A 19,259-nucleotide genomic window follows, 5' to 3' on the forward strand; every position below is an offset into this window, starting at 1 on the left:
AATATAAATACCATTATACGCAGATATTATAACATTATCATTGTATAATGAACACGGGCAGAGAATTGTACGATGTTACTATGCGGTTGCAGATAGGTATCTAATATTAATTTCGACGATTACAACGCTCCGGGGTCCCCGAGGCCACTGTCTCAGAGTTTATATAACAGAATTTATTTAAATGTTCATGTTTTTTTTTTGCTCATCAATAGAACCTGGAGACGAACCTTTGGCGTGACGTGACGCACCTGTGGTACGGAGGTTGGCCAGTGCAAGGCGTGCCGTCCGACCCGGGCGCAATGTTGGCATTCGTCATGGAGGCCAGATCGCACATGAAGACCAACAGCGGTCCTCACGTGGTGCACTGCAGCCCCGGCACAGGTCGGACGGGAACGGTTATCGCATGCGACATGGCTATCAGAGATTTTGAACTGACTCGGACCGTCGACGTCCCGAAAACCGTGTATGCGATCCGGCGATGCAGGGCCGGCGCTGTGCAAACCAGAGACCAATACGCTCTCATATACAAGGTATACCTAATGATGTCATTTTACATATAATTTACCTATACTTTACGTTTATGATGATTATATAAGGCCTCGCTGGTTCTCATTGTTCACCTTACGTGCTCCTCAAAGGTGACGCCAAATATCAATACATTATCTTAAAAAAAAATAAACGTATAGGCGACTAGGTATTATATTATGTTGACCGGTGTCAGGTTGTCTCGGCGTAATTGTCCTCGTGCAGTTTATAGTTACTGTCACATAAGTTAGGTATCTTAGATTCTAAACAAAATACGAAAACAGCGATCACATTTTTTTTATCCCGAGTTAAACAACAGAAAAAAAACGTATACGCTATGTGCGTGTGTGTGTGTGCGCGCGAACGTGCTATGATATTATCAACGACCGGATTTCGGTGTTCCGACGTTCTCTCAGTCGGTGGTGTACAGTGACGCACCCGAAAAATGTTTTAAATTCCACTTACGGCTTATGTCGAATATAGGCAGAATGACTGTACCTACTTGTATAACTTGTATATCTATCTATACTTGTATATCAAAATACTTTTAGGAGGATGAATGTACTTTAGTTTCAGTGTAATATTAGTATGCCTCCGATTTTATCATTTCCGTACACCTTTTCTCCAGTTTATGGAATATCGATAGAGCATCAGTGTTCTAAAACATGTGTGTAGTATCTGTATGAAGATCGATAATCATTTTTATTCGAGTATTTTCTTAATTTTTAAATACAATTTTTGATTTATCATTGTGTTCAATTCATACAAATATCGCTTGCAACGAAATTATCGAACCGAAACGAGTCTCCTGAATTTCCGAATTCCTCTTTTGCAAGTCATAATATTATTTTATTCTACCTATTATTATAGGAATTACAGTAGAAACGTGTATGATATTATTTTTAACGAGTACTTACCCCCTCCCCCCATCACTATTGATCCAATCACAGTTATATAGTACGTCAACACTTAACTACCGCGAAAATTCTTTTTGTACTACTGTACGTCATAAAATATAACAATAATACTATATCCGTCAATAATGACGTGTAGTATTGTGTTTGCAATGTGCACGTTTACATAAAACATCAAATGAACGGCATTGGTAGACAATTTCAACGAGTCCAAAAATCTCACGGTTTATATTTCAATCGCGCTTTCTGTTGTATAAATAATTCAAACCGACTTATTAATTCAAAATATTATGTTAAAAATAAAAATTCAGACAACTTGATATTTTCTATACCGTTGGTTATGGCCAATTAATTACTTTACCTTTTTAATTTAAAATAATACATTTATGTTGAATTGTTCGGTTTTTATATTTTTTTAAATTTAAAATGTTAAGTGAGATTAATAATTTAATCATAATCTAATCGAACATGTTATTAATGATTTCAGGTGGTGAATCTGTATGCAAGTAAACTTTCAGGAGGTGTATTGGATTCGTTTTAGTGATATCTTACTCATCTTTTATTTTTATATATACTTACATATTATTATATATTTATATCGTTAGTTATTACGTAGGTAATTGATAATTTTATTATATCTATTATTACTATTTGTTAATATTATTATAGGATGGTGACTCTCTTTTGTACTATATACAACTCTTGTAAGTTCGCATGTAGGTTCCGAACAAAATTATTATAAGTCAGGACGATCAATAATCTCCGAGTTCAATCAGCGTTTCTGTGATAAGCAAATTATAATTCGTGATTATTCGTTTAATGCTAAACGAATCATCATTGATATATTATATTTAAGATCTTTTGAAAAATACGGTTAAATAATTAACAATTAAACTCTTTGTCCCTTTTATTTTTATTACTATTACGTATATAATATAAATTAGGTATGTAAATAGACGATTTTGTTTTTTGATAAAATTCGTTTTTAAGAAAATTCTTAGGAAAATTTCTCGATAAAATCTATAAATGGATCGTATTAACTTATATAACTTCATATTTTTTTTCCTTTTTGTACAACCTGATGGTTTATTGCCTCCATTGAAACCATACATCACGATAGTAGATCTTGTGGATTTATTGTTGTTATAACCGTTGAACAAGTATTTCAAGATATAATATTTATAATATTTTTAATAAGTTTGTTTACTATTCGTGTAAAACAATAATGAAAGTTCCTCTTTACGTATTTACTTTCGCATTGTCGGTATTAATACAGATAACTATAATATTACCTACGTATTGTATGTATAAAGATAAGTTACATTTGCGCTTAATTATTATATACATACGTAATATTGATAATTATTATATACATATATATATATTTTTTATATTATACTTAAATATATTATTTATATGTTTGAAAAAAATGTGTTCTTACATTGTAGGTAGTTCGTTTTGTAAGTAACAAAGCGGTAATGTTGTGACATATTATGATGGCAGTGTGAATGTCTCATTGGGGACCTGCGGTCTCAAATATATTTTTTTCGGTCTGATCACTGGTGGGTCGCTGGAGACTTCAGAGCTAAATGTATTTCCGGTTCAACAACTACCAATTATTATGTACACCTTAGTTTTTATTCCTGTTCTGTACTGACAGGGCTGCTGTCAATACGTTTACCGTCGGTATATTTTCCATAACGATTTGACCATGTGTAGCCAACATGTTGCAATACTGTATGATAGTCATAGACATATAATTTCTCTCATTCTTTCGCTCTCTCTCTTCCTTGCTCTCTCTCTCTCTCTCTCTAACTATATGTAATACATTAAAAATAAACACGTGATAAACAGAAGATGTGTTCATCAGCCACTCATCGCACGAAATGCTTACAATAATAACAATAAAAATAGTCTGTTTATTTTAGTTTTTTTTTTTACACAAATAATTTATCAGTGATACTTGCAATACAATCTTCAGAGTTTCAGACGGCGCGGAGGCGATTCGTACTTATACCGAATACCACGTATGAGGTTTATTACCACTGATTGTACAAACAGTACGAATTTTAGTTTTTTTTATGTTTAAAATAAAAAATAAAAACCATTCCTTCACTACTATAGTGACTAAAGATTGTATTATATAATATGATACGAATGCCAACTGTACATTAAATAATATTGTATAAATACCTTCGTGGTATAGGTGTGTGCGTAGGCGTAGGAGCATAATATTATAATAATATATAATTTATATTATATTGTTTTTATTACAATTTTGTATACGAATATATTATATTGTGATGAGATGTTTAGAAAAAAAAAATGTTTTATTAAAACCAATAAAATAACTAAAAAATAAAACAAAACGATAAAATACGAGTTATGATATCGTGTTTATAATTTTTGTTTTCTCCTGTTCAAGTGTAATGTCAAAACAATGAAACTATTTTGGGATAATAATAATAATAATAATAATAATAATAGCCGACAATGGCTGTTACAGAAATAAGAAGCGCGGGCGCTGAAGGCTCTTTATTTATCGTCGAAACGCGTTCTTTTACTGATGCCAAATCGCATGAAGTTTGTGTTATCCATTCCAGTGTCCGCATTCTTCCGGCGATTCATCAGCACAGTCAGTAGTTCGGCTGCGGTCGGCTTCCACACTGGTTCGACTGAAACGACACATAGATATGATTTAAGTATAAGTCGATTATGACTACTCATCTAGAGTCATAGTGAATTTGTAGAAAAATGCATTTTTTAGCAATACAAATATTAATGTATAAGTTGTTCTACTATAGATCAAGTTACAATGTTAAAATATTATGTTATAAACTCAATTATGATTATTTTATTTTGCATTTTGTTTTTACACAATATGTTAAGATTTTTGATTTACCAATCGTTATTTATTTTTTTTATTGTGTTTTAATGAATTTTAACAATTTAGTCAATTATCATAATATTTTATACACATTCAAAGATTATTTTTTACTTTACACTAACTGTACGTGGCTACATAATTTGTAAATATCTGTCTAAGAAAATGAAATATATATATTATATTACTTAATATATTAAGATTATAAGAGGAGTTGCGAAGGTATTAATTTAACAATTGTGTGTGTTTTTTACTCGAATATTTTGGGATAAGTTTTTTGAAGGTTGGGGTCAAATATATTTTATACTGTGAACTCCAAATTCGCACCAGTACACCAGTTCGTATTGCTTTACAAATATCAGCTTGTATTATTTAAAATAATTATTATATTATAATATAGTATGCCACAGCCCACAGGGAACCTGAACCCATGTGCGGGACGTGCCTTCGTGTATACCTAATTTTCAGAAAACACATTCTTAGAATGTCCCACCTCTCCAAAATCTAACGTTATTATCATCTCATCTAAAGAAACATTTGATACCGATCAAGAATCAAGAACAATCATAGATTTCTTTAAGATGTCTGAATCTCACAGCATGAACAGAACACAACACAGAAACCTATACTATCACAATTATTATTGTATTTTTGATCACTCCAAAATGCTACAATTGTACAAAACTTTAAACTATCGAAGGCCAATGAACAATATATTTGAAGTTTTATTCTAACTAAAAAATATATACATAATATGTGATTTGTTTGGGCAGAACATTTCAAAATAAATTTATATAAATATATGATCAAATATTACAATTCAAATTCAACACATCAATTACAGCTATTATAGTTGTTTCACAATGACAAGATACATTCGATATGTCCTATAATACTATACCTATAATAGAAAACTGATTATCCTATCTTTTTTACAGTTTAATAAGTACGTACCCACATAAAATATAGTTTTTTTTTCAATACGATGATACCTACTTTTTATATTTTTAATATTTCAATTTTAGTGATTTTTTTTTATATTAAATTGCAATTTTTAAGGTTTTTAGTTCATTCAATTAATATAGCGAAAAAAAGTTTTTAAAAAACATGAAAATATATCATTGTCCGAAATTGCATTCATATTGTTGAAAATGTCATGTATTCACATCGATATTCGAACAGACCAATTAGGCGTTCGTCCGTGTGTGATGAGTATTATCATTGATTATATATGTTATTTAGTAATATGGCATTATATATATATTATATTATGTATAATAAGTATAATACAATTGTATTATACTTATTATACGACTGTAAAATATCCTACGCATTGTGAATGTATTTTTAATTGTGCTTGAATGGAACGATTTCGTGCGGTGTTCGTCCGTCTGTGTAACTATTTTAATTTTCGCAGTTAAATTGTTTTTTTTTCTGCCGTAGAAAAAAAATCAAAGTTTTGTGAGCCAAAAACCATAGATAGAAGTTACTTGTTTTCTATATTTTTCTTTTAATAACCTACACAAAATTTGAGAGCTTTCAGAGGTAACCTATATAATATTATATTCCTATATGCACATTATAATATTACCTATAATACATTATAATATTTTGTATTTATAAAAGTATTATGTTAAGAAGAGTTGCTCCTAGTATTTTGATTTAAACATTAAGAAAAATTAAAGAAATAAGTAATATTACTAAAATGATTAAAAAACTTATATCACAAAACAAAATTCAAGATATTGTATCTATCATGGTAAAAAAGTAATGGATAGTTTTGACAAACCGCAAAACTAGCAATTTTTTTAATCATAAATTTACACTATTGGGTTTTTAAGCGGAATAGTAGAAAATCGTTTGCATGAAAAAATTATTCTATTGAATTTTATTATTTACAACATTTCGTAATATTTTCATGCATATGTATGACTCTTGTTATAATTATTTCTATCAGCTTAATTTTAGTGCCTTTAAATTTTATGCTGGATACGGCTCAGTTGTTACGATCAAGCATATGTATATAAATATATAGATAAGTACATATCGTTTATTTTAATATATAGGTATAAAATAAAACATATTATATGACTGTATGTTTATTGGGATCCCATATCAACTATGCGAAAATAGTGGCCATAAATCGCTCAATATATCCAATTCGTTATGTTTATAACATAGTTTGTAATGTAACTAATAATTTCACTATATTTTTTACTACAGTGTTGATGTTTTTTTTTGTTTTTATTTATTCACAATATGACATATTATGTGGGTAGTATTTATTACCTGAAATGTTTTTATTTTCAGAATTTCGATTTACAAATATCGTGTGTTGGTAACAATTTGATTATTATTCGAACGACGAGAATTTGTAATGCGCAGATAAACATTTTTTTGGGTGGTTAATTTCAAATAATGAACAGACCGATTATAACACCTAAATAAACGATCGGTTTAACAGTGTATTAATACTATGCCATAATATTATTGTGTTTATTCATTATTATAATATATTGTACTAAAAAGATAAAATTATAATATAATACAAACTGAGCAACAACACGTTTTTTGAATTAATAATATCGTAATCCTGCAGGTCTCAACAAACCCGTGAAACGAATAATAATATTTTTTTGTGATTGTTAGGTGAACGCAGTTTGCCTGGGCTTTTCTACCATAATTGTATAGTATTAAAACAAAAAAAACTCTTTATTTTCGATTTTTATATTGGTCGGTCAACCCGAGTTATGTATTTTACTTCCGTCCGTCGTGTAAAATTGACAATACTCGTCACATGTATAATGTATAATATTATTATTGCGCACTTATGAAGAGGAAACAAAACTATTGTTTGTGCCGAAAAACCCCTGTTTGTTTGGCGACAAATGTGCACGCACGTCATATCAATGATAACGATTCTCGTGCAGTCGCGAGGGACCTTCCCGCGGACATGGTGTGAAAAGTAGTGTCATTATATTAATAAAGGAGGACCACTATACACGACACGAGTGAAAAATTGAGTCTTGCTGTTTTTTAGGTTTTTTTTTTTACCATGTACCTATGTTTTATAGTACAAGATATCTGTAAAAAAATATTATTTTTCAATAAGCGCGAATAATCAATACCACAATATTATGAGTACCTATAGGTATAGGTAATCATCGACCTTTGGTGAAGAAACTATTCCACTTGCGTGGAACTTCATGGGGCATAGAGTGATCGATTTCGTACTGTCGCTTGAGACATCCAGACACCATAAGTTGCTTTTGAAACAGAACAGCCCAGTATAGATACAACAAACGGATTTTGGTAGAATATTTAAGGATTACCATGTGGTTGGATAAGTCGGAGTGTAAGCGTTGGTAAATATTTTTGCCAGCGCTTTAGAGGTCATTATTTTATGGAATGTACTATTTGAAACATAGAAAGGTGCTTTGGTAGTTTTATGGCACTATTTGAATAGGAATGTTTGAATTATGTTTGAGGGCTTGGCTCGAGAGTTGGATGCCATATGGCCATATTTAAGTATAAGAGAATTTTATTATTCTATACGACTATTCGAATAACAAGATTGACAGGAAATCTATTTGGTCTAAAAATATGAAAATAATTTTGCAATAGAATTAGGACGTTTAAAATATTATCATGGCTGACCTACGAATCGTTGACAAAATTGGATATTGAAAAAAAGTAACGACTTATTATTTTGTTGTACCCAATTCAAAATATATAAATCGTAGACCTTCTGTACACCATTATTTAAATTAGCAATTTATACCTAGGGGTGCTGTCTATATAAACGGCAGGGATTAAATATAATATTACCATTCGTTAAGGATTGAAGGATGTTCTTTATTATTCAGTTAGTAATTAGTTGTTAGGTGTCTTATAATGATATTGTGAACCATCGAGTCCTCATTTATCTACCAAGTCTTTCTTGATTACTATTTCAACGATTCTTTTATGTTTTTTCTTCTGCAGTTAATTTTAAAAATGTACAACATTATTAAGCACTTATTATTATAAGTCATAGCAATAGTATAGATTTCTAAAGTTTTACAATTCTTATGCATATCTTTTTTATATAAGTTTATCACTTGTGAAAACTATGGCGATTATTTATAATTTGTACTTAGGTGTACCTTACCTAACCTATACAACGTCTCATAAGTGCATATTTTGTATCCAACCACTATTTTTTAACCCTTAGATCCTTATACCTGTCTCAAATTCAATGACTAAAAAACACACCTATTATTATACCGTCTGCAAATTACAAATGTTATTGAAACGTCAAAAATATTGACAGTCGTTAAACAGCGTATTGTTATATTTGCATTTATAGGTCATGGTAAAGCTGAAGCACTATTGCAGCCGCTCAGCGATAATAAGAGTTTCAACGAGAGCCGTGTCAACGTGTATAAAGTTGGACCACCCACATAGTACAAACCACTTTGAACCACCAACAATAATTTTCAAGTGATTCGAAAGAATATGCAAGTCCAGTTTTAGAATTTGCGAGTACTTACACCGTTTTTATGTAGACATAACTGTAGTGCCATCATCGTGTAGTCCACCCAAGGTGTCCTAAATAGTTGAAATTGATACCACGCAATAGTCAATAATATAATAATATAATATGTGTAACTTAAATAGGTTTATTACGAAAGCAAAAAAAATGTGCTGAAATTCTATTGTGCATATTTGCGAGCTTGAGCAAAATATTTTAAAAGCACATATAATATCCATATTTCAATAGATTATTATAACAACAATAAACTGTCAAAAATAATTGTTCGCAAAGACAAGAGTTGTATTTACACTCTTGCACGGACTCCCTGGCAGCTAGTAAACCAGAGTTCATCTAACGTACCTACCTACTTATTAAGCCATTGTACATTTAAATACGGAAATCGTAAATATGGTTTCCTTTAATTAAACTCGAATCATTTTTCTTAGTGACTTTTTTATTTCCAAAGAGTATTTTATATTATCTATCATTTTATTATATTATAATATTCATATTATATGAACCATTTGTGTTGTTATTAATGAAGTCGCCTTCACAGCTACGTCGTGTGTAGTGTCGTGCAAAGGCGTGGTAACTATGGTTACAACTGGTAACCATATTGGTTTAAACATAGAGCTGTAGTCAATTCTTGGTTATAATATGATACCAAAAAACTAACGTCCAATCACAATGTACGAAATCGAAATAAACATAATTATATGCAGCATGGCTTGGTGAGGAAAATTGTATGCTAGAACCGGAATGCAACCGTTTGGGTCCCCGAAGGAACATGGTCTGAGAATCGCTCAAGTTATGCGCGGCTTGTCACTAAATAACAATCTGAGTACTGTCACTTTTGGAACGGCGAAGGTCGTCATTGAATTCAGCTTTTATTTTGCCATACCTCGGCATTTCTAGTGTATGTTTGCAAAAGATGAGTACAACTGTACATATATTTAGGGAAAGGACGAGGTGCATTTGAAAATTGTTGGCTAAGACATATTTTATCGGTGAGGTTCTCACGCGGTTCGACCAACCATAATTCTGTTTACGGTATAATTATACCTATTGAGGATAGCGCGTAACCGCGGTCGCGATGCGTATCTAATAAGGCGTCGGCCTGCAGTGTTGTATTGTTTTCTCAGCGTCTGATTTTCGATCGTCCAACAGTTATGTTTATTTTTTGAGAAAGCGTACGTTTTTTGCTAAATGTATTCATTGCTTTATCATACATTTGTTACATGACAAAAATAAGCAAAAAGGGAAGGATATAACACCTTCATCCCCCCGTGTGCACGCCCATGTAAAATAGGCTCGAAGGGGAGGCTATTAGAATTTGTTCATATTCAAGTATATCAGTAGAAACATGTACTTACTTATATCGTTGGGCCCTATAAAACATAATTTATTGTAAGACTAAATACTATACGTAAGATTATTACTTAAACAGTTTTATACTTATATGACTTATATATATATAATATATATCATTACATCGGTTTCCATCGTCGTTCATGTAGTTCCTGTTGGCGATCATGGCGAACGGAAGCACTGCGCCGGACGTTTGACTGGACCTCAACCTGGCCACCGGATGATACGGTACGGAATATCTCTTGCGGTTCAGCTGGAACGTCAGATAGTTTGGCGTGTCAGCGTAGATCCTCTCGTCCAAACGGCTGTCCTCCCAAGGCGCTGGCACCGCCGAAAAACCGTCATTGTCGTCATCTGTAACACACACGCCCCGCCGTCAGTCGTAGCTCGTAAGTGGTAATTGAGAAATTAAACATTCATATAATTGGTTCACAAGTGGGTGAGTAACGATGAATCCGTATTTTAGATAACTGATGTATTGTATGATGTATCAAACGTTTAATTAAATTATTATAAATGCACTTAAACACTATAATTTAGTTATTTTTCTGAGACGTTTTAGAACTTATATAAATTAAAAATCATACAGTAGGCAAAAGAATAAAACTATAAGTGATGAAGTCTCTAAAAAATAAGCCATAGACAATTTTTTTTAAATAACACTTAATATTTCTAAATTTTCTAAATTATGAAAATATTTTATGATGAAGAAACCGGAATATTTGACATATACTGTGTAAATATTATGTGCCAAATGTTGAGTGTTTATAAATTATTGTGAACTTTTTGATTCAAATAGTTGCATAATGTGACTGACTGTGTGCTTAAGTGGTGAGGGGGTAATAGTGGTGGCATCAAAACTTTAACTATTTAGCTTCAGTGTCGAAAATTTATTCTACGATAGTTTTTTGGATATTATTACAATAAGTATACATAGTCCATGGCACCTTTATGGCAAGGTGATAAAAAAAAATACTTCATTAGTAGATGTGATACGAAAAATTCACATTAAATGTACATCTGCTAAATAAATAGACTGTATTTATGTAAAATCAGTTATAACGTATAATTTTAGCTTACATGAATATTTAAGTACCTATTTCAGGGTGAAAGGCTTCATATGAAATAAATCCGGAGATGGTTTTCTCTATCGTTAAGCCTTTCATTTTCTTAATAGTTATATCAAATGCCATACGATACGAGACTTAAGTTATCTACGTTGTTTGCACCGCAGTTTAAAATGTTAACAATATTTATGTAGGTAGAGGAACTCAATAGACTCATGCATGATGTGTTACAGCCAATTTCATTGAACTGAGTTTATGTAATATAATAATATTAAATGCAAAATTCAATTAAATATTAATACAATTGTTATCAGTATTTATGAATTTATGATGAATACAATTTCATCCTCTTTGATAAATTTAAATACGTCACTAGTTCAAACTTTCAGAGTATTGCTAAACATGTTAGTTTATACTTTAAACTTCTTTCATTATTATATTTTGATTTTAAATAAATGTGATTTTATAACACTAGAGACAACTAATCATTAACTTCAAATATTAATATATAAATTTGTTAATCAGAATGAAAAATACATTTAATAGTTTTTCAGAACATCATATTATTTTAAATTGGCTTTGTAGTAAAATATATCATATTATACCTATAGATAAATAAAAAGAAAACAAGATAAATAAATGTAATCATGTAAAAATTATAAACTAATATAGTATTATTCATTTCATCTACTAGTTTTTTACATAGTAAAATTTGAACTATAAATAATATATCATCCTAATATTTTAGTGCAAATTACAAACTTAAATCATCAGATATAAGTATATAACCATGTGTTTTGTCTAATTCTGCTGTGAATGAATATGCCCAGGTACCTACTAAATAATAATTTTATTAAATTGATTTTAAGATGATTCGGACTTTCCAACCTATCTACTTGCGAAAAATAACTGATATCATTGGTAATAACCGATAAAAATCTTCATCACACATAGAAATCTGCAGTATTTTTAACTTTTACAGAAATTGTTGAACAAATAAATTTTAAGTTTTGTACTTAGGATAGTTAAGGTAACACTAGTGTGTACCTGAATTAACATTTTAGTAACAAAATATAATAGTTAAAATAGTAAAAAATGGTGTTGGTTTATTAATTTATACTATATAGTATTATAGTTAAAACTTAAAACAACATTTATTCACTGTATAATTTGAGAAAATAAGTTTTAGATGCTATATTTTTTTAAAACAACTATAAATACACTAGTCGTATTTACATTGACATGGTGTTAAAAGCACATGAAAATATTCATGTGTTTAACTATGGTTAAGACAACACCAATGAATTGTTAGATAAAGATACAATGACATAAAAAAAAAAAACTTAAACATCCATAACCTTATTAATCAAATAGTCAAATTACATTACTTTAAATTTCTTACTGATTTAAACTCTCGTAGTAATCAACTAATTAAACAATTATCTAATCCATCTCACTTTCTGTTAATATATCTACATAGAAGACTAAAAATACAATGGCCCAGAGAATTACTAAGATAAAAAAAATCAACAAAGTTTCTGGTTGGGTTGGTGAATGGTGATCCCATAAATGTTAATATTCGTTTGTTATGTTGTAATATTATAAACTAGTTTCTCATAAAATTTACTTATTAGACACTGTAAAAGTGTGTAGTTGTAAATAAAATCTTTTTATAGATATTGGAATTTTAGTAGGTTTGGGTAAAAAAAATGAGAACTATATTATATGCGTATGTGTCCTACAGTAATACCAGGACCTACTCATGAGTCGTGTGTAAGATTTAAGTAGTCATAATCTTTTGTTTGATTTTGGTATTATCATATTATTATATTAGAGGGGTACAATTAATACGCGCTGAGGAATTTTGGTGTTCTAAAATGACAGAGTGGAAATTTCAAGTCCAAGTCTGTTTGCCGCATAGACGCATAGTGGCGTATGCATATTGTATACGGATGTACTTAATTGTGCGTTAGTAATCGAACGTGGGTATCTGATTATAATGCCGAACAAAGGGCCACGTGGTTTAAAATAGGTCGAATAATAGGTATATTATTATATTACCTAAGTAATATAAAGCGTCAATTATTGAGATGCACATTTCGGTCGAGTTAACATGCATCTGAGGAATGTAAATTGTTGACGGCCCGGTGTCCATATGTGGGTATGTTAACGCGAATTTGCCAACAAATTAAACATCAGAGCTATTGCTGTAATGAATGGGTGAATATTATAAAATCATTCTTATATGTAGGTATACATATTTCGCACTTTTTGATTTGTTTTTAATAGTGAAACAATGAAATTGACCATATGGAGAATTCAGCTGGTGATAGTTATATTATATATCTACCTTTAAATGTGGGGACCCAACCAGGATTTTTACTTTTTACTCGCATTATAATTAAAAAATGTTTAAATTATTTGCAGTAATTTTGTTTTGAAATGACTATACAATTATATATTTTAATTTTCTTTTCCGGTCGTTTCAGTTAATGACTTTATTATAGGGCCTCTATACTCTAGGTTTAATATTATGATTATTTTATACTTACCTGCTTATTATATTCTGTCAATAGTATTTTATTTATCCACTAGTCATCCATGTTTATAATTTAATGTTTGTTTTTTCTTTGATGTGCAATAAAATGAAAAGTAATATACTTAAATAAATATGCATATTATGGTAGTGTCTTGTAATATTTTATTTTCAAATTTATGCCGGGGCGCATAAACAATCGCTAAACATTTAATGAATTTAATGTGAAGTAATGGTATATTAACCATGATTTAGTAGCCCATGATTAGTCCATTACATTTAAGTGGACATTTAAGTTGATCAATTTTTTATGCATTCCGACATAAGTCTTACGAATGCAAAAGAACAGTGGTCTGAATTATTTTAATATTTCCATTCTGAACTTTAAATAAGTACCTATCTAGTATTGTAATGTGTGATCTTTAAGTATAGGCACTTAAAAGTTCCAAAATCAAGATATGATAAATGTATTCAATAATTAAGAGAGAAGCATAATGACGAATTGCCCAATTTATTAATTAACATAATGGCGGGTGTGCTTAGATTTACAAATACCTATTGAATTTGAACCACTATTTTCTATAAAAATGGTAAAACACTACTTTTAAAGTAATCAAACAGATGTATATATGTTTTAAATACTAATACAATTAAATTATTAAACTTGACTCTATTAAGGCTGTATTAGAGCAGACAATTTGGAATATTTATATGTATAAATATGCTGTATGTATTAATTTAAAATTAAAAAAAAATATATACAATGTATTTAGTTTAGATCTTAGATGTCAAGTTTTGATAACCAGTGTGAAAATGTCCAATAGTACCTACCTATAGCAATAGCCTAAATGTTAGTGTAAAGTATAATATTATAATGGAAATGTATTCACTTGACCCTCTTACACTTGTCGAACCATTGTTGTAAATATTGTATTCACAGCATTTGATTTAATTAAATATGAATAATACAGTACATAATATTATTATATTAATAGATCTTTAAACCAAAATATTTGATAAAATGATACCTGATGCAATGTATTATTAGTAGATTGTAAGATTTTTTAATTGATCAATATAATTTAAGTATACATTGATATTTTAGTATTTTACTGCTATGACGATTATTTGATATGCATTTTAAGACAAAATCGTATCATTTTGAGTTTCAAATTTCTTATTTATTTATTTTAAATAATACGTACACACAAAGACCTGATCGATCACATTGTATAAAGAACGTCCTCGGCAGATTATTAATACGGAGACAATAATCATTATTTCAGTGTATGAACATTTAATGAACAGGTTAAGTTAAGGTATTGAAAAGTCCTACTATGCCTTTCGGAATTTTGGGTAAGTCACTTTTGATGTTTGCAAAGTAATATTATTCACCTATTTTACATAAATTATTAATTAAATTACATCTTTTTTTAACAAGATAAAAATATACAGGGGTCTTAAATTCGATGTAACGTGATTAATCTCTGTTGAAATATATCGATGTTTGCAAAAGTTAAGATTACTTTGAAATTGGAATTTATTTTATCTGTTAAAGAAATGTAGAACACATTAAATTAGTTCGGTAAGCGTCAGAGTATTTTAGTGACTCCGATTACAGTTTAGATATATACACGACTACGCAACTGTAATTATTATTGTTGTGGTCGATTGTCAACAACAAATGTGTTTTTGAACACAAAAACTTTGGTTTTTGACTCTTTTAAGTATTCAACTCAATCGCATTATAATTTAAATTTTTGAAATGTTCAAATTTTAAAAGTAAACAATAGGTAGGTATACAAAATTGTATTCAATATTATATTTAATGATATATTTTCAAAACTATTCTCCGTATTTTAAAATACATTATGAAAAAGCAGAATTATTTGCGAAACACAAATTTTGATCAAATTAATTTTGTTATTTGGTTATAATTCAAAAGTTAATAACCGCAGGTAAGAAACATGTTTCCCAACAATTTAAATTACCTAGCATTATTTTGACATTATTATTAAATTTAAAACAAAAAGGTTCTTTTTGAGTTATTCGTCGACATTACATTTTCTTTTTTTCTTTTTTTTTCTTAATCGAGAAGCTTGGAAATTAAACAAACTTAAGGTTCCTCAAAAATAATATTTATACTCGTAGCAAACAAAAATTTAAGTTTCAACATATTTTGTCAATGACAAAATATAATATTTAAAAGAAAAATAATGATATTTCCACTAATAGTTTTATTTTTTTTTGTGGTAGTTCGAAAAATATTAATTTATTGTTATTTTATATTCACACTGAAACTTTCAAAATATTAAGATTATTGTTATAACAGTTAAGCTATTTATGCCACTAGTCTACGAAACCATTTAGTATTTAAAATGTTCAATATATTAACTTGTAAATTAATGATTATAATATAAGATACAATACAACAATAATTATCTTATAATATACTTATATACTTGATGCTTTTAGTAAAAATAAGTCCGATTTGATGTATTATTAGGATTATTAATATAGAAAAATAAAGAAGATTAATAATAATATAAATAAATTATAAAATATCGACGAATAAAGGCTAACACACTCACACATCATCTCCGCTAATAATCGCTTACTTATGCAACAATTTAATATTGAATTATAACTTAAGTCATAAATTACACTGAATTATCTACTCAATAACGAGATACATTTGAAACGTATTATAAAAAATAAGTTTTTTTTTACATTTAAAATGAAATATCTAAATTATTGTCATGTCTGTAGTGAGCATCTGTATTAAAATGTCCAAAATTGATCTATGAAAATAGATTAACTTGATCCATAACTTGAGATTTAGCGAAAAGTCGAAGAATAATTATTGTGACTGTGAGATCTATTGTCGGGTCAATTATAAATGATTTTAGTCCTGTTACAAGCTGTGTTTGTTAATGGGGAATCGTGCTATAATTTATTAATAGTCGTATACCTTCTTGCCTACTAGATTTGCTTAATGCTTGTTAAAATATTCTAAATAATATAATATGTGAATATTTGAATCAAGATGTTAACCACCTAGCTGTCGTATATAAGGCGTCATAGGTATTACCTAAAATTTGGTGAACATAGAGTTTGGTATTTATGAATTTATGATATTATCATTTATCAATTATGTGCCTATGATCTATATCTAACAACATGAAAATTATTATTGATATTGGACACATTCATTTTATGATAATTAGTCAACAGTTTCGGGTTACTAATTGATTACCATATTGATGGCATGGACATTTATTTGTATACTAATATATAATCATAATGTATAGTATATAAATATAGGTACATATAATGTGTAGGTAATATACCACTACTAATTTAACAAACCACTCATTAATAATTAATTAATATAGTTTCATGCACATATTTTTAATTAATTAAACATTTTTCGCGTGAAATATTTCGAAAGCGTGTGTTGATTATAATATGTTCTAAAAATAGTTGTATTCAAATGAACATAAACATTAAACACCTATACTCAATAATACTGAAACTTATAACTAATAACATATTTGTTAAAAATCGGCGACAGTGTTGAAAATTATGACCAATGTCTGTGATTTTATGTATAAATTAATAAAAACAAGGTGTAGAAAAATGTAATGTGATTAAGCTGTGTTGAGTCAGCAAAAATTTCAAACCGTGCTTAAGCCTTATTATTTATTTCGGTAAAGTCAATATCCAAAATATTGACTTACACGTAATATACATTATATATTTATTACATTATTGTATATTATATAATAATATAATGTAATTAGATTAAATTGTTTAGATTTTAAATCTTTGTGAATATTAGAATATTATATACTAGGTACCTATATTATTTAAAAAAAAAAGCACGTAACTGAATAAGCAAATAAACTATCATTTTTTATTGAAAATGTCTATACAGTATTTTATAAAATGTAACCATTAAACTACATGTGATTAATAGGGTCATTCTAGTTTTTAATCAGTCAAAATATGAATAAAATGACATTTTTTATTTATTTCGTTTCTCTTATTGGTGGTTTGACTTAATAATAAACACAAATATTATTTGTAAAAGCACCTAAATCAAATGTCCAAATGTCCAATGCATATATTTTATAATGTATTGTAGTTTCACAAAATATGTTTAAAATCACTATCGCAACATGCAGTTTTTGCATTTCAACTTACTCGTTGACGGCAGAACGACGGAAACAATAAGTAACAAAAACACGATACCTATAGTATGTAGCTGTAAGAGGACGTGTATAAATGGGTGCAATACAGCAGTGGGTAAATTCATCATATTTTAGAATACATTATATTATATAAGATTATTATGTATTAATATTTTTACAGAATTGAACTTAGTCTTACCGGTGATGCCGGCGGTGGACGCGGCGACAAAGCCGAAGACTAGGCTGGCGACGAACGTCAAGTGTACCATATTGTCGCGCGGTTTTTGTCGGTTCTGATTCGATCGGCGCGAAATGACGAAGGTACCTAATACGATGACGATAACAATATTTATAATAACAGTTATTAACCATAATAATATATTATAACAAAATATACTTATATTATATAGTATATACCTATAATATTATAGTGTCGACGGTATTGTTGCGGACAGCTGAGCTTTTATAATACAATAAATTGCTGTAGTATAGTGTTGCTATAATATTATATACTATAACGTCTCTATAGTTGGAGAACTATTATAATTTTTTATTGTTATAAAATATGCACCTCGTCGGCGGATTCGCTATACTTCTGCAGGAGTTTTTCTCGAGCGCGGGTGCTCGCGGTCGGCCTATCCGGTGTGGTGTGTTCCGGCGGTGGCGGTTCGGAAAAACGCTCGCGTGTCCGCGGCGCAGGTGAGAGAGCGCGGCGGCGTCGAGTGCACCGGCCGTGTATAGCGCGCGAGACGCTGCAGCAGACGACGCGGTGAAAACCAAAACCGATCTCGGGGAGGGACGACTGCGGCGGCAAAATATTACGACGATATTATTTACAACGGGTAATGTAGCAAAGACTGTGCTATTATGTCGTTATTATGACGTTATATTATTTCGCGTGACCGAAACGAGCGAACGGCGCTTTCTGAGCCGCCGAATAGGTGGTGGTGGTTTATATAATATATGCGATATCATATTATGATAACTCGTGCCCACATCGGACGAAAAGAAAGGGTGTCGAGCGTAGGCGGTCGCGGGCGGTGAAACTTTGGCGCTCGTCGTCACCCCGGCCGCTGGTGTCCTGTTGTTATAATTATTATTGTCGTCATCGTCGACGTCCGCGGGTATTCCACCGGCACTACCGGTTCGGTCTAGCATACCTTAGTGTTATTATTATTATTATTATTATTATTGGTGTAAAATGGTATGCCGTACTCAATATATATGTATGTATTATATTTGTCCGTCTAGTGTGG

The 19,259-nt window shown here is 29.9% G+C and overlaps 2 protein-coding genes across 3 annotated transcripts in view; one reads left to right on the top strand and one right to left on the bottom strand.

Annotated features, from left to right (window-relative positions):
- The window catches only part of LOC111036490 (flocculation protein FLO11-like), a 36,600-nt gene extending 33,222 nt beyond the window's left edge, over positions 1–3,378 (top strand). Inside the window, exons 11-12 of one of the 2 annotated variants that reach the window (XM_022318515.1) lie at positions 213–530; positions 1,927–1,980. In XM_022318515.1, coding sequence (XP_022174207.1) covers positions 213–530; positions 1,927–1,980 — 372 coding nt within the window. Of the gene's footprint in view, positions 1–212; positions 531–1,926 lie in introns of both variants that reach the window. The other variant, XM_022318517.1, reaches the window with a different exon arrangement.
- A 438-nt stretch (positions 3,379–3,816) lies between these two features.
- Positions 3,817–18,907, bottom strand: LOC111036491. Its single transcript, XM_022318518.1, has 4 exons — positions 18,421–18,907; positions 18,203–18,328; positions 10,331–10,561; positions 3,817–4,114 (listed from the first exon to the last, which is right to left on the bottom strand). The coding sequence occupies exons 2-4, from the start codon at positions 18,270–18,272 to the stop codon at positions 3,975–3,977; spliced, it is 441 nt and encodes a 146-aa protein (XP_022174210.1). The 5' UTR covers positions 18,273–18,328; positions 18,421–18,907; the 3' UTR covers positions 3,817–3,974.
- Positions 18,908–19,259: the final 352 nt, after the last annotated feature.

Source organism: Myzus persicae, unplaced genomic scaffold (genome assembly GCF_001856785.1).
Source record: "Myzus persicae strain clone G006 unplaced genomic scaffold, MPER_G0061.0, whole genome shotgun sequence".
NCBI lineage: Eukaryota > Metazoa > Arthropoda > Insecta > Hemiptera > Aphididae > Myzus > Myzus persicae.

Coding starts and splice junctions, on each gene's coding strand:
- LOC111036491 (XM_022318518.1), bottom strand. CDS start 18,272: ATGGTACACTTGACGTTCGTCGCCAGCCTAGTCTTCGGCTTTGTCGCC. Junction 10,562..18,202: donor GTCCACCGCCGGCATCACCG/GTAAGACTAAGT, acceptor TGTGTGTTACAG/ATGACGACAATGACGGTTTT. Junction 4,115..10,330: donor GAACGACGATGGAAACCGAT/GTAATGATATAT, acceptor GTGTCGTTTCAG/TCGAACCAGTGTGGAAGCCG.